General features: G+C 34.7%; 1 protein-coding gene across 1 annotated transcript in view; it reads left to right on the top strand.

Moving 5' to 3' along the window:
• Positions 1-14,006, top strand: part of LOC149792155 (alkyldihydroxyacetonephosphate synthase, peroxisomal-like) — a 58,554-nt gene that overhangs the window by 19,227 nt on the left and 25,321 nt on the right. The window contains exons 9-11 of the mRNA XM_089969537.1: positions 1,856-1,981; positions 5,984-6,092; positions 9,809-9,936. Coding sequence (XP_089825663.1) covers positions 1,856-1,981; positions 5,984-6,092; positions 9,809-9,936 — 363 coding nt within the window. The remainder of the gene's footprint in view (positions 1-1,855; positions 1,982-5,983; positions 6,093-9,808; positions 9,937-14,006) is intronic.

Genomic DNA, 14,006 nt, shown 5'->3' with positions numbered 1-14,006 from the left:
TTGAGAGATAAGAATTGAGCGCTAACAAATTTTATTGAACTTTTTTATGTTCAGTCAGGAAACTATTTGGGCCCCTTACTTGCTGGTTTGGCTGACTTTTAAAGTTTCAAAGGGGATATTAGTTCCTGGAAGCAACTCTCTGAGACAAGGCTGTACTAAGTTTTTAGTGCCCTGCTAAAATAAAGTTGATGGAACCCTAAAGTAATTATGATGATGCATCTTCCATATCAGTTTGGATAGACATATTCCAGGGAGAAGGCCAGTTTGGAAAATCCTTGTCCTACCTCACACATGACCTTAATCTGTACTTGCAATCTGTAATGTATTTATACATAATTTTATGCTAGTCAAAGGAGCTATTTTTGTCTTAAAACTAATTATTGGTGTTAATAAGCTTGATGAATTAATGCAAAGAATGGTTATAAAAAGCAGACTTTCCAGAAGGCCAGAGCAAGTATGAACTAGAGATGCATGGCATTATTTGTACACTGGTCTACCTCAGTACTTTTTTACTGCACCGTTACATTGGTAGTTTCCATCATTACGGAATGTATGAAAATTCCTGTGGAATCTTGTTAATATGACTTTCAAGATATTCATGACAAAAAAAAATACAATTTTTTGTATCTTATTTTCTTTTTTTAAATTATTGTATCTTTCGCAAATTAATGTTGAAAAATATAATTGTATTTATGATCCTTTAATCATATCTTTGGCACTTGTCACATATGCGAATGCAGTGGCCAAATGAATTGTGAAACAGATTCAGGCAAAATCCAACTTTTAAAAAACAAATTCAGATTGAAAGAAAAAAAAAGTATTATGTTTCAACTATTTACTAGCATACATGAATGTGTTAAATATTTGTATTCCTTTGGAAGACTTTGATTCATTCTTCGATTTTCAGGAGCACACTTGTTTTCTGTCTGAAGTTTTCAAGTCCGTTAAATATTTTCTCATTCGTTGAATAAGTATGTTTAATATTTACTGTCCCTCTCTGGTAAATATCTTCCCCAGGTGTTGGTATCATTCTGAAAGTTTTCCTGCTTGCTATACCAATAGTGTTGTTAGAGAAATGTGGACTTCATTATCAACACTTCCTGGTTTTTTATATAATAGGTTCTCTAATGTCAGCAGAATGCCCTTCATAGTGGCAGCTATAGTGTAAACTTAATCATCCCACTTTAAATACACACTTTAGTTTGCAGCTTTTAGATTGCAACTTGTATAACAATTAACATAACATCACAAATTGATCAATTTTTTTATGCTGACCATTTAAACATTGGGGGTGGGGGCCTGTGATTTTCTATTGAGCTGAAATATTTTCTTTTCTTTTGTCTCAAGATAATGCAACTGTATTTTGTTTCCTAAGAATATAATGGATACAAGATGGAGTTATTTTGCTCTTAATCGGAACAAGATATTTTTACAGTTATTGACAGAACATTTAATTATTGGCCCCTAATATAATTGTGGTATTTATTAGGCTATGTTGGGAAACACTGTGGTACAAAAAATTTCTGGGTACCCAGCTCTAATGTAATTTGAAGTGTTCATCAACCATAGCGGAAAGCATGTGCGATCACTAGGTTCTTGACACTTTAGGTGTGTGTTATTATTCACAAAAATGTCCAGTATCAAAAACTTTATAGGATGGTATGTAACAAGCAGAAATATGTAACCTCTTGAACTTTGACTTATCGACATGCATGTAGTCTTCTGTTGGTAAATATTGGAAATTATGCATGATCTCCATATTAAATGAATATCTTATATGAAGATTCTTCTGTCAAATTTGGAAACTTGAAGTAAGTTAGTGATTGCAATGTTTTCTGTTTTCTCCTGTTTCCAGTTAGCCAAGAAAGGTTTCTGCACGGGCCATGAACCAGATTCAATGGAATTTAGCTCCCTTGGAGGATGGGTAGCAACAAGAGCCTCAGGGATGAAGAAGAATATTTATGGAAACATTGAAGATCTGGTATATGGTTAAGTCATTATATCCCTGCAAATAAAAACCTTGAGATATCTTTAATGACATGAATTTGTACAATATTTTTGTGTTATAACTTGAGATTGTGTCCAGTACAAAAAATGGGATTCTGATAAGCAATTTATGGGTTATCTCATTTTTATTTGTGTCCATCCATCACATTCTTGTCTGGCTACTATCTCTAGCACCATACTGAGAAATTGGCATGAAATTTAGGTTGCATTTGTATCATGTGTCCTAATAAGATTTGACTTTGTCAGATGAACTGTCTTTGCACTTTATATCTTTGGAGTGGCGTATTCTCAAATAATTACTTTTTGAGAGATACAGTTATCTTTTCTGAAATAAATGGAATTCTGCCTCAAAAGGACACTTTGGTATAAAATCTACAGATAGGTAAAGGCAGTGCAGGAATAGTGCTTGAGTATTACTCCAGTAAATCTTAGGCTCAGGTACCTGACAAAAACTGACTTGTATTGAGAATTTAGAATGTGTAGTATTTATGATTTTCTTTTTAATTAAGAATAATTCTGCCTTACGGGAAGCAATGGAACTTTTATTCTTGTCTATGATCCAACATGCATATATGTGGTCCGTATATACTGTTGTTTTACATGACCTACTTTCAATTCAGCAATCTGGCAAGCTATGCCATCTCTGTTCCAGTAAAGCTGTACCGATGTTTAGCTCATATATTGGACTTTTCATGTCTAGAACACAGTCTGCATATTTTTCTCAGTTTGAATACAGCCAGCCATATTTGATTGCATTGAAAGCAACCCATGGTCATGATCTTGCTGTCTAGACAAATGATGGAAATGTTACATGAAATACTGCATTCCAATCAGTCGACCATGATTACAGAGAATCTGAATCTTTTATTTTGATTGATTTCTCACTGGCATACATTTTTTGTGATTGATTTCTCACTGACATACATTTTTTTGTGATTGATTTCTTATTGATGTACAGTTTTTGTGATTTCTTTCTCATTGATGTACAGTTTTTGTGATTTATTGCTCACTGATGTACAGCTTTTAGTAATCAGACACTAAAGGGCAACATTTGTATTGTTGATATATGAATGAAATGTTTTCCAGTTTAAACATTGTTCAGAAAGGGGTGGGTGGGTAGGCATGTTCTCAGACCTGGCTTAAGATAGTACAGTATGTGGCCATTTTATTGAGTACTCAAGGCCAAGTCAAGTCTCCCTCTTTGAGTTGTTACAATATTGAGTACCCATGGCAGAGTCAAGCCCATCACTTTGAGTAGTCATAATATTGATTACTCAAGGCTGAGTCAAGCCCACCACTGTGAATAGTCACAAAATTGAGTATACAAGGCTAGAGTAGTCACAAAATTGAGTACTCAAGGCTGAGTCAAGCCCACCACTGTGAATAGTCACAAAATTGAGTACACAAGGCTAGAGTAGTCACAAAATTGAGTACACAAGGCTAGAGTAGTCACAAAATTGAGTACTCAAGGCCAGGTCAAGTCCACCACTTCAGGTAGTCACAATATTGAGTACTCAAGGCCAGGTCAAGTCCACCACTTTGAGTAGTCACAATATTGAGCACTCTAGACCAAGTCCTTCATTTTGAGTAATCATATCCTAAATCTGGTACCTGTTGGAGGCTTACACATGAATTCAAATGAAAATCTTTAATTGCAGACCCTAAAATGGTAGTTTTACAAGTGAATGAAAATAGAATGCAGAATGAATGCAAATGAAATGCCGAATGCATGCAGATGAAATGATGAATGCGGTTTGAAGGAAAATGAGAGCATAAATGCAAAATACAGAATAATGAAATCAAATGAAAATACATGTAATGGATGGATTGGCCAAAAAAATATTTTTACATTGCTGCAAAATTTCCAAGGTCAAAAGCCCATTTGAATGATGACCAGGGTTAGATTCTTTGCATTGAAGACAATTCTTCACTCCTTCCAAGTCAAGGCATAACATCGAATTTGGAATGCACTTAAGATGATTATAAATGCAGATTTAGTCACGTTAACAGTTTCAGTATCTGTATAATTACTTTTTATAATCAAAAAACAAAGTCTATCAAGAACAGATCAGGGCTGGACAAGTTTCATAATCCACTGATAGCCTAAAGGGTAGTGTCGCCTATCTCAACAATACCAGCATATGTATTATGTATTTGATGTCCATCTCATGACTAGCATTAGACTGGCTTGTGATATTTTGTTGCAGTTTGTTGAGTAATTCACTAAGGGGAAGCAATATTATTGTCAACATCAGCAGATGTGTGTATTGACAATTCACTGTGCTTCTTTGATTATTGCTAGAGTTATTCCCCTTTATTGACTTGAAACCTATGGTAGTACAAAACAGAATATCATGGACGTAACTGTTCTCAGTTTCATTGGGTTCCCATGAAAATTTGTACATGGTAATTATTTGAAGATGCACTTACTGACCAATTACTGTCCCTCCACAATTTCTTTTAGAGGTAATGTCCTTTTTGTCTTTCAACTGTATAACAGAATGATGTGGTCTTAATTAATCATGCAGTTTTTGATGGATCACTGTGAAATTTTTTGCATGTCATGGTCATTATTGAAGATGCAGAATTTTGACATATCACTTTGGTTAGTGATTATTATTTTTATTATTATTATTATTAACTTACTTGGTACATTATCTGGTATATGACAACATATTTTGTGAATGCAACAAGTCTTGCAGGTTTTGATAGATAACCATGAATAAGTTGTCATGTTATTATCCTCAAAAGATCTATGCATCTACAGATCACTGTGTTCTTTTTTTATTTGTTAGAGTTCTTGCCTGTTTTACCTAGCAGGTGAATGTGATGTACACAGATTCTTGCAAAAAGAACCTATCTTGCAGGGGTTTTTTTTGATTGCTGTGGAACACTGTAGATAAATTATGGTTATGATCTGAGGTTGCACATATTTATAAATATTCGTGCTTAGACTGATTTTATTAGTGCTTATACAGTTAACGGCAAGCAGTGTGAACATTTGGTATGTTTTGATCTTATCAAAGTGCGAAGATGCTAACTAAAGTGAAAGACAATATAATAACTCCTTTGTTTAAACCAACCTCATGTATGAATTAAATTCAACCACAAGAATTTTCTTTAAATTTTGTCATTCAGCCATGCATGAATTCAGTATATGGTAAACATACCCAGAATTGTGTTAGTCCTAGACTCCTGGCACAAGCACTGGACTAACAGACTGAATTATTTAAGTTATGGTAGCTCAGATTCAGCATTCTTAGCCCTAGATTTCAGCATTGGTAGCCCTAGATTCCTGGCACAAATACCAGACTAATTACCTGAATTCATGATACAGTTACCCAGACCCAGTATTCTGTTAGCCATAGAATCTAGGCACAAGCACTAGACTACTGTCCTAAATTAAGTATATTGTAGCCAGACCTAGCAGTTTGTTAGTACTATGTTCCTGGCACAGTCACTGGACCAACTGCTTGAATTAAACATATCAGTGACCTGAAATCAGCATATGGTTGCCAAATCTCAGCATTTCGTTAGCCCTAGATTTCTGGCATAAGCACTGGATCACCTTCTAGTATTCAGGATATATTAGTCAGATCCAGTATTCAGATTGCCCTCAATACCTGGCACAAACACCATACTATCACCCCAAATTCAACATATGGTAGCTGTTCGCATTGCCCTAGACACCTAGTAAAAGATTTATCAATCACTGACTGAAGGCACCATTTATTGTTACATTTGTCCATCCTTACTGTATATAAAAATATACAAATTTGTTGAGAATTATTTTTTTTGTAAATTTTCTTATACAAAATTGGAATGTAGTTTGGGCTTCTAGCATGTTTTTTAATTTTAGAAGCATTTATTTTTTGAATTTACTTTAACAAAGATGTTTTGTACCATTCAGGTTTTATTGAAGAGAAAGAAACATTTACAAGAAGAATGAACGTGATATTTTATGTTTGCTTTGCAGATAGTGCATATAAAATTTGTAACACCCCTCGGTGTGATGGAAAAGAATTGTCAAGTTCCACGCATCTCCTCAGGACCAGATATACACCATTTCATGATGGGATCAGAAGGTTTGTGGTATATAGTTACCAAACTTGATAACCAGACTTAATTACCAAACTTGATAACCAAACTTGATGACCAAACTTAATGACCAAACTTGATGACCAGACTTAATGACCAAACTTGATGACCAGACTTAATGACCAAACTTGATGACCAGACTTAATGACCAAAACTTGATAACCAAACTTGATGACCAAACTTGATGACCAAACTTGATGACCAGACTTAATGACCAAACTTGATAACCAAACTTAATGACCAAACTTAATGACCAGACTTAATGACCAAACTTGATGACCAAACTTAATGACCAAACTTGATGACCAGACTTAATGACCAAACTTGATAACCAAACTTGATGACCAAACTTAATGACCAAACTTGATGACCAAACTTGATAACCAAACTTAATGACCAAACTTGAAGACCAGACTTAATGACCAAACTTGATGACCAGACTCAATGACCAAACTCGATGACCAGACTTAATGACCAAACTTGATAACCAAACTTGATGACCAAACTTAATGACCAAACTTGATGACCAGACTTAATGACCAAACTTGATGACCAGACTTAATGACCAAACTTGATGACCAAACTTGATGACCAAACTTGATAACCAAACTTAATGACCAAACTTGAAGACCAGACTTAATGACCAAACTTGATGACCAGACTCAATGACCAAACTCGATGACCAGACTTAATGACCAAACTTGATAACCAAACTTGATGACCAAACTTAATGACCAAACTTGATGACCAGACTTAATGACCAAACTTGATGACCAGACTTAATGACCAAACTTGATGACCAAACTTAATGACCAAACTTGATGACCAAACTTAATGACCAAACTTGATGACCAGACTTAATGACCAAACTTGATAACCAAACTTAATGACCAAACTTGATGACCAGACTTAATGACCAAACTTGATGACCAGACTTAATGTCCAAACTTGATGACCAAACTTAATGACCAAACTTGATGACCAGACTTATTGACAAAACTTGATTACCAAACTTGATTACCAAACTTGATTATCAAACTTAATGACCAAACTTGATGAAGACAATTGAGCATTGAGATGCTTTAGTCCATTTATATTCACATTTTCTAAGCATGTGGGTTTGACAGGTTTCATCTTTCCAGTTCTATTCTCCTGAATGGCATTTCTTGTAATCACCTTTCATCTTATTCTGGTGCATTTTGTATGAAGACTGTCATCTGGCCTTAGAGGATTTGGAAGTTTAATTCCCCATCTTCTTAAAATTAAGGGCCTTGCTAATCAATTTCATAACTTCATTTTGTAAATGGCTTAAAATCAGCCAAGCTGAGTATCCATTCAAGATATCCAAATGTACATACATTTTCAAATGTCTGTCAAAAGGCAGACTATATAATGTTAGTTTTTCAAATAATTTTGAGATCACAGGAGTATTATACTTAATTTATATTCCATATTTTGACTATTTTTGTGACACTTTTGGATATATATTTTCCTTGCATTTATATGTTTTACAAAATAAAATTTGTTCAGTTCAATTCCATGCAGTTTTAGATGAATGGTACAGTCTTATCCCTTCCCACTCTGTGGTTTACAGTACCTTAATCCTGTCTGAATACATATTTCTTCTTAAATTCATTACTGATTAATACATCATGGTATGACAACAGAATCCAAGATAGGCTCCAAAACTGAGGAACTTTGCATTTAAAGAAAGTTTGCAGTTGAATTTTGGTGTTTATATTCCTGCATCATTTCTGTACAGACTTCTGTTTCACGCACTTGACAGTTCTACCAACAGTAAATCCATGCATTTGATTAGCTAGCACATGCTACTTTGCCAAACTTTGTGAATGTATTGCACCTAGTATATGTACAAAGTCAGTTATTTTGGGATCGAAAGGGCCAAGGTTCAGAATTAAGGAAGACATTCATTTTAGAATCAAATGTCACAATAACTATGGCTGAATTTTTTATAAAAAAAAACCCATATGCTCTGTTGTAGGTGTTAATGGATGGATTGCGAGTTGGGTGATAAGAGAAGGTCAGAGGTCAAGGTCATTGTGCCTAAAAGAGTGTTTGTTTGTGTGTGTGTGATTTTAATATAGCTTTAACAATTTTTCAGTCATATTGCTACGATGTCTGCAGTGTGGCAGTTTATAGTGATGTCTAGCACTGGGACATCATGCCGCAGACAGGTAGCATCATATCCCACCCAGTCACATTATCCTGAAACCATGCCGACCAGTCCTTACACTAACCTCTTAATGCTGTGTGCCTAGAGAGGCAGCTGTTAGTACCATTTTTATCAGTCTTTGGTATGACCAGTAGACCACCTGAGCGGTCCCTGCCTGAAAGAAAAATGGTTGTCACATACAAAGTGTTGTTTTAGTCCAAAGTTCAGTTATGGTAAACAGAAATCATAATGATTTTTGGGTCAGGATGTCAAAGGTTGTGGTTTTGTTCTAGAATAATCTCCACGATCAAACTTTATGGATGGCTTACACTTTGTTTAGGAAAGAAAGTTATAGATCTTGGGGTCGAAGGGTTAAATGTCAAGGTTATTATGAGTCTGGTCATTGAATGTATGCACCAAGTTGGACCTGTTGGTGATTAATCTCAGGTGCCAACCGTTTACTTCCAATCAGGACAATTAAACATGGGCCAGGTGTGAGATGTAATGTTCATGATAATCTTAATTATGTCATGTCATTGCAGGGCACCTGTTACTCTGTCTCACAATCTAGTGTTGTTGTATATCCATGTGTTGATTTAATAACATCTTTCTTGTTACAGTCAAACAGAAATGCTATTATTACTCGCTTCTATCCCAAACACCTTTTTTTGTTTCTAAGCTCATAGGTATTGAGCCTACTTGTATGGTCACACATGCAGCTTACTGAAATATAACAACAAAACTTTCATTTTGCATAAATTCCATAAGTTTATTTTTATTCCATAGGTTTATTCTACATTTATTCCATAAGTTTATTCTACATTTATTCCATAAGTTTATTCTGCATTTATTCCATAAGTTTATTCTACATTTATTCCGTAGGTTTATTCTACATTTATTGCACCATTCATGTAAATTTCAGTCGTTTTATTTGTTACACAAACAAGACATAAAAAGGATACCATTTTGTCTTCATGAAGGCAAGCTATTCTTTTTATGTTATCTTTTCCAATTCCAATGTGTGGAAAATTATGGTTTTGTTCATCCCGGCACAGCACTGAAATAGATCAATGATGATCTTTCTAGATCTTTATTCCAAAGTTTTGCTGTTATTATGGCAGGCTGGGATTGATGACTTACAAGTGCAAAAGTTAAATTTTGACAGCTTATGCACTTGAAAAAGAGACCATTTTGTTAGCAAACACTGACAGTGTGTCACGGTAAAGTATATGTTGGTTTAATTTCCATCTTCATAATTAAAAAAATCATGCAGCAAAGTAAAAGAAAGGTGATGACTTCATCTGGCAAGCTTTCTCCATTTATTTATGTCTCCTAGAATTAATTACAAGAAACAAATATAACGTCATTATCATAGAAAGTTAGAATCTGTGTGGCATGCAGAAATGCATTGATTTAAGCTTGTTATTACCACTGTCACGAGAAATCAGCAGTAAAAACTGAAACAAGAAAGGCAACCAAGAAAATATGTTATCAGTTTTAGGTATTCTAACTAATAGTGTTACATTTCAGGAACACTTGGAGTTGTGACAGAGGTTACAATGAAGATTAGACCCTTACCAGAATGCAAAAAATACGGCTCTATTGTATTTCCTGACTTTGAAAGTGGTGTCAAATGTCTGAGAGAAATAGCCAAACAGGTATTTGTGTGGTTCTAATTAAAAAAGCACAACTGTTTGTAAGTAAATATTTAGATTGCTGTTTTTCAAACTGAGCATAGTGTTGGCTACCCTCATCAAGTGGGAAATTGATAACTCCAGTAACTCTTCCTTGCCATCTTCCTGTTGAGTAAATGGTATTTTGTAAAAATCAGGATTCTCAGTGCCCATGACTGACAATTAGAAGTCATACATGCCTGTGTGAAAGATAACACAAGAGTGCCCATGACTGACAATTAGAAGTCATACATGCCTGTGTGAAAGATAACACAAGAGTGCCCATGACTGACAGTTAAACGTCATACATGCCTGTGTGATAGATAACACAAGAGTGCCCATGACTGACAATTAGAAGTCATACATGCCTGTGTGAAAGATAACACAAGAGTGCCCATGACTGACAAATAGAAGTCATACATGCCTGTGTGAAAGATAACACACAAGTTTGCATGTCTTTATTATAGCTGTCATTGCTAAATGACCACTTGAAGGGGAAAAATAACTGCATCATTGCTTAGATTAGCAGGATTAGCATGCAAACAGAAGGCAGTTTTAATTCAGATTGTTTATTGTAGCTTGTTTTGCCCGTAAGTGTATTGTAACTGCTCTGGGAAGGTAAAAGCTTCCATTGGTTCAATGGTAATTTAATTTGGTTCAGTGGTAATTTCATTTGGTTCAGTGGTAAAGTGGTAATTTCATTTGGTTCAGTGGTAATTTCATTTGGTTCAGTGGTAAAGTAGTAATTTCGTTTGGTTCAGTGGTTCAGTGGTAATTTCATTTGGTTCAATGGTAATTTCATTTGGTTCAGTGGTAATTTCATTTGGTTCAATGGTAATTTCATTTGGTTCAGTGGTAATTTCTCTTTGCTTCCTTAAGATACATAAGAAAATTGCCCTCATCCATAAATGCCTATGGTCTTTTAACATTGATTTTATTGTATGCATTTATATCATGATCTTCCAAATAATATTGATCAGAGGGAAAAGAAATAAGCAGCTGAAACAATCATCATTTAAAGGTGTGTATAATTAAATTCTCAAATTAACACTCATTTCACAAACAATTCATATCATACACCGTACATGAACTGTATGACTTATAGTTTAGGTTTTGGGGTTTGGTTTTGTAGTGTTTAATACCATTTTTCAGCAGATGATATATTGTTATACATGGCAGCCAGTACATTTGGTAGAGGAAGAAATGGGGGAATCCCTTGGAAGAAATGGCTGAAATAAATACTTTCTTAGAGAAGACCAGTTTGTGAGCACTGTTTTCTTATTAAGACAGTGATTGATACTGTGAGCGTTTTTGTCTTATTAAGACAGTGATTGATAATAACTGAACTGTGAGCACTGTTCTGAGGCAGTGATTAGTATTAACAGTTGCCACTGCTGTCTTATTAAGACAGTGATTGATAATCTGAATACTGCATGTCTTATTAAGACAGGGGCAGTCACTGCTGATACTGTGAGCATTGCTATCTTATTAAGTTAATGATTGCTACAGTGCACACTGCTATGGTATAAAGATAGAGATTGATACTGTGAGCACCATTGTCTTTTTAAGACAGTGATACTGTGAGTACTGTTGCCATAATACTGTGATTAGTACTAACAGTGAGCACTGCTATGTTATTAAGACTCCTTGATACTAACTGTTTACTGCTATCTTATTAAGAGAGTGATTGATACTGTGAGTACTGCTATCTTATTAAGACTTATTCATACTGTGAGCACTATCATATTAAGACAGAGATTGATACTAACTGTGATTGATACTTTGAGCACTGCCAACAGTGACTGACTGATAACTAAATTGTAATGAGTGAGAGGAAGAATTTCTTACTTTGCCATGATGAGGTTGGGCAACCTTAAAATCACAGTGCATCAGAATGGAAAAGTATAATATAGTAATACAGCAGATGAAAAAAGGCAGATGAACTATCAGTTTGAAGCTATATAGAAGTGTCCAGTTTATAATCTTGTCCAACATAAATTCATTAACTTGATATTGTAGTAGTATCATTACTGATTAAGTGCAAAAGCTATGCAATTTGGTGGGAGTAGTCAGTGGAACAAACAGCATGGATCCTGATCTGCAGGCACATTATGTTATCACAGATCAGAGTCTCTGGTCTATGTTGTTTGCATCTTGATTTATAAGCAGTTATTTGGTAATTGCTTGTGAAATGTTGAAGTATTTATTTTCTTCAAAAATTGATATTGTTGAAACACTAATGCTCCAGACAATGCAAAATCAATTAAAACTGTGTAGGTTAATGTGCATTTACTTGTGCTACACTTTGTTGAATATGCCCAGGTCATTACAGTAGAAAAGTACATGGAATATACACTTAGTTGAATATCCCCAGGTTGTTACACTAGAAAAGTACATGGAAATATACTTAGTTGAATATTCTCAGGTCGTTACACTAGAAAAGTACATGGAATATACACTTAGTTGAATGTCCCCAGGTCGTTACACTAGAAAAGTACATGGAATATACACTTAGTTGAATATCCCCAGGGCATTACACTAGAAAAGTACATGGAAATATACACTTAGTTGAATATCCCCAGGTCGTTACACTAGAAAAGTACATGGAATATACACTTAGTTGAATGTCCCCAGGTCGTTACACTAGAAAAGTACGTGGAAATATACACTTAGTTGGTACATGGAAATATACACTTAGTTGAATATCCCCAGGTCATTGCACTAGAAAAGTACATGGAAATATACACTTAGTTGAATATCCCCAGGTCATTACACTAGAAAAGTACATGGAAATATACACTTAGTTGAATATCCCCAGGTCATTGCACTAGAAAAGTACATGGAAATATACACTTAGTTGAATATCCCCAGGTCGTTACACTAGAAAAGTACATGGAAATATACACTTAGTTGAATATCCCCAGGGCATTACACTAGAAAAGTACATGGAATATACACTTAGTTGAATATCCCCAGGGCATTACACTAGAAAAGTACATGGAATATACACTTAGTTGAATATCCCCAGGGCATTACACTAGAAAAGTACATGGAATATACACTTAGTTGAATATCCCCAGGTCGTTACACTAGAAAAGTACATGGAAATATACACTTAGTTGAATAGCCCCAGGTCATTACACTAGAAAAGTACATGGAATATACACTTAGTTGAATATCCTCAGATCATTACACTAGAAAAGTACATGGAATATACACTTAGTTGAATATCCCCAGGTCGTTACACTAGAAAAGTACATGGAAATATACACTTAGTTGAATATCCTCAGGTCATTACACTAGAAAAGTACATGGAAATATACACTTAGTTGAATATCCTCAGGTCATTACACTAGAAAAGTACATGGAAATATACACTTAGTTGAATATCCTCAGGTCGTTACACTAGAAAAGTACATGGAATATACACTTAGTTGAATATCCTCAGGTCATTACACTAGAAAAGTACATGGAATATACACTTAGTTGAATATCCTCAGGTCATTACACTAGAAAAGTATATGGAATATACACTTAGTTGAATATCCTCAGGTCATTACACTAGAAAAGTACATGGAATATACACTTAGTTGAATATCCTCAGGTCATTACACTAGAAAAGTACGTGGAAATATACACTTAGTTGAATATCCTCAGGTCGTTACACTAGAAAAGTACATGGAACATACACTTAGTTGGTACATGGAAATATACACTTAGTTGAATATCCTCAGGTCATTACACTAGAAAAGTACATGGAAATATACACTTAGTTGAATATCCTCAGGTCGTTACACTAGAAAAGTACATGGAAATATACACTTAGTTGAATATCCTCAGGTCATTACACTAGAAAAGTACATGGAATATACACTTAGTTGAATATCCTCAGGTCGTTACACTAGAAAAGTACATGGAATATACACTTAGTTGAATATCCTCAGGTCATTACACTAGAAAAGTACATGGAATATACACTTAGTTGAATATCCTCAGGTCATTACACTAGAAAAGTACATGGAATATACACTTAGTTGAATATCCTCAGGTCGTTA

Source organism: Sinohyriopsis cumingii, chromosome 9, assembly GCF_028554795.1.
Source record: "Sinohyriopsis cumingii isolate HCF-2022 chromosome 9, ASM2855479v2, whole genome shotgun sequence".
Classification (NCBI taxonomy): Eukaryota; Metazoa; Mollusca; class Bivalvia; order Unionida; family Unionidae; genus Sinohyriopsis; species Sinohyriopsis cumingii.
Note: the sequence above shows the minus strand (reverse complement) of the source record. Positions and strands in the feature narration are given on the sequence as shown.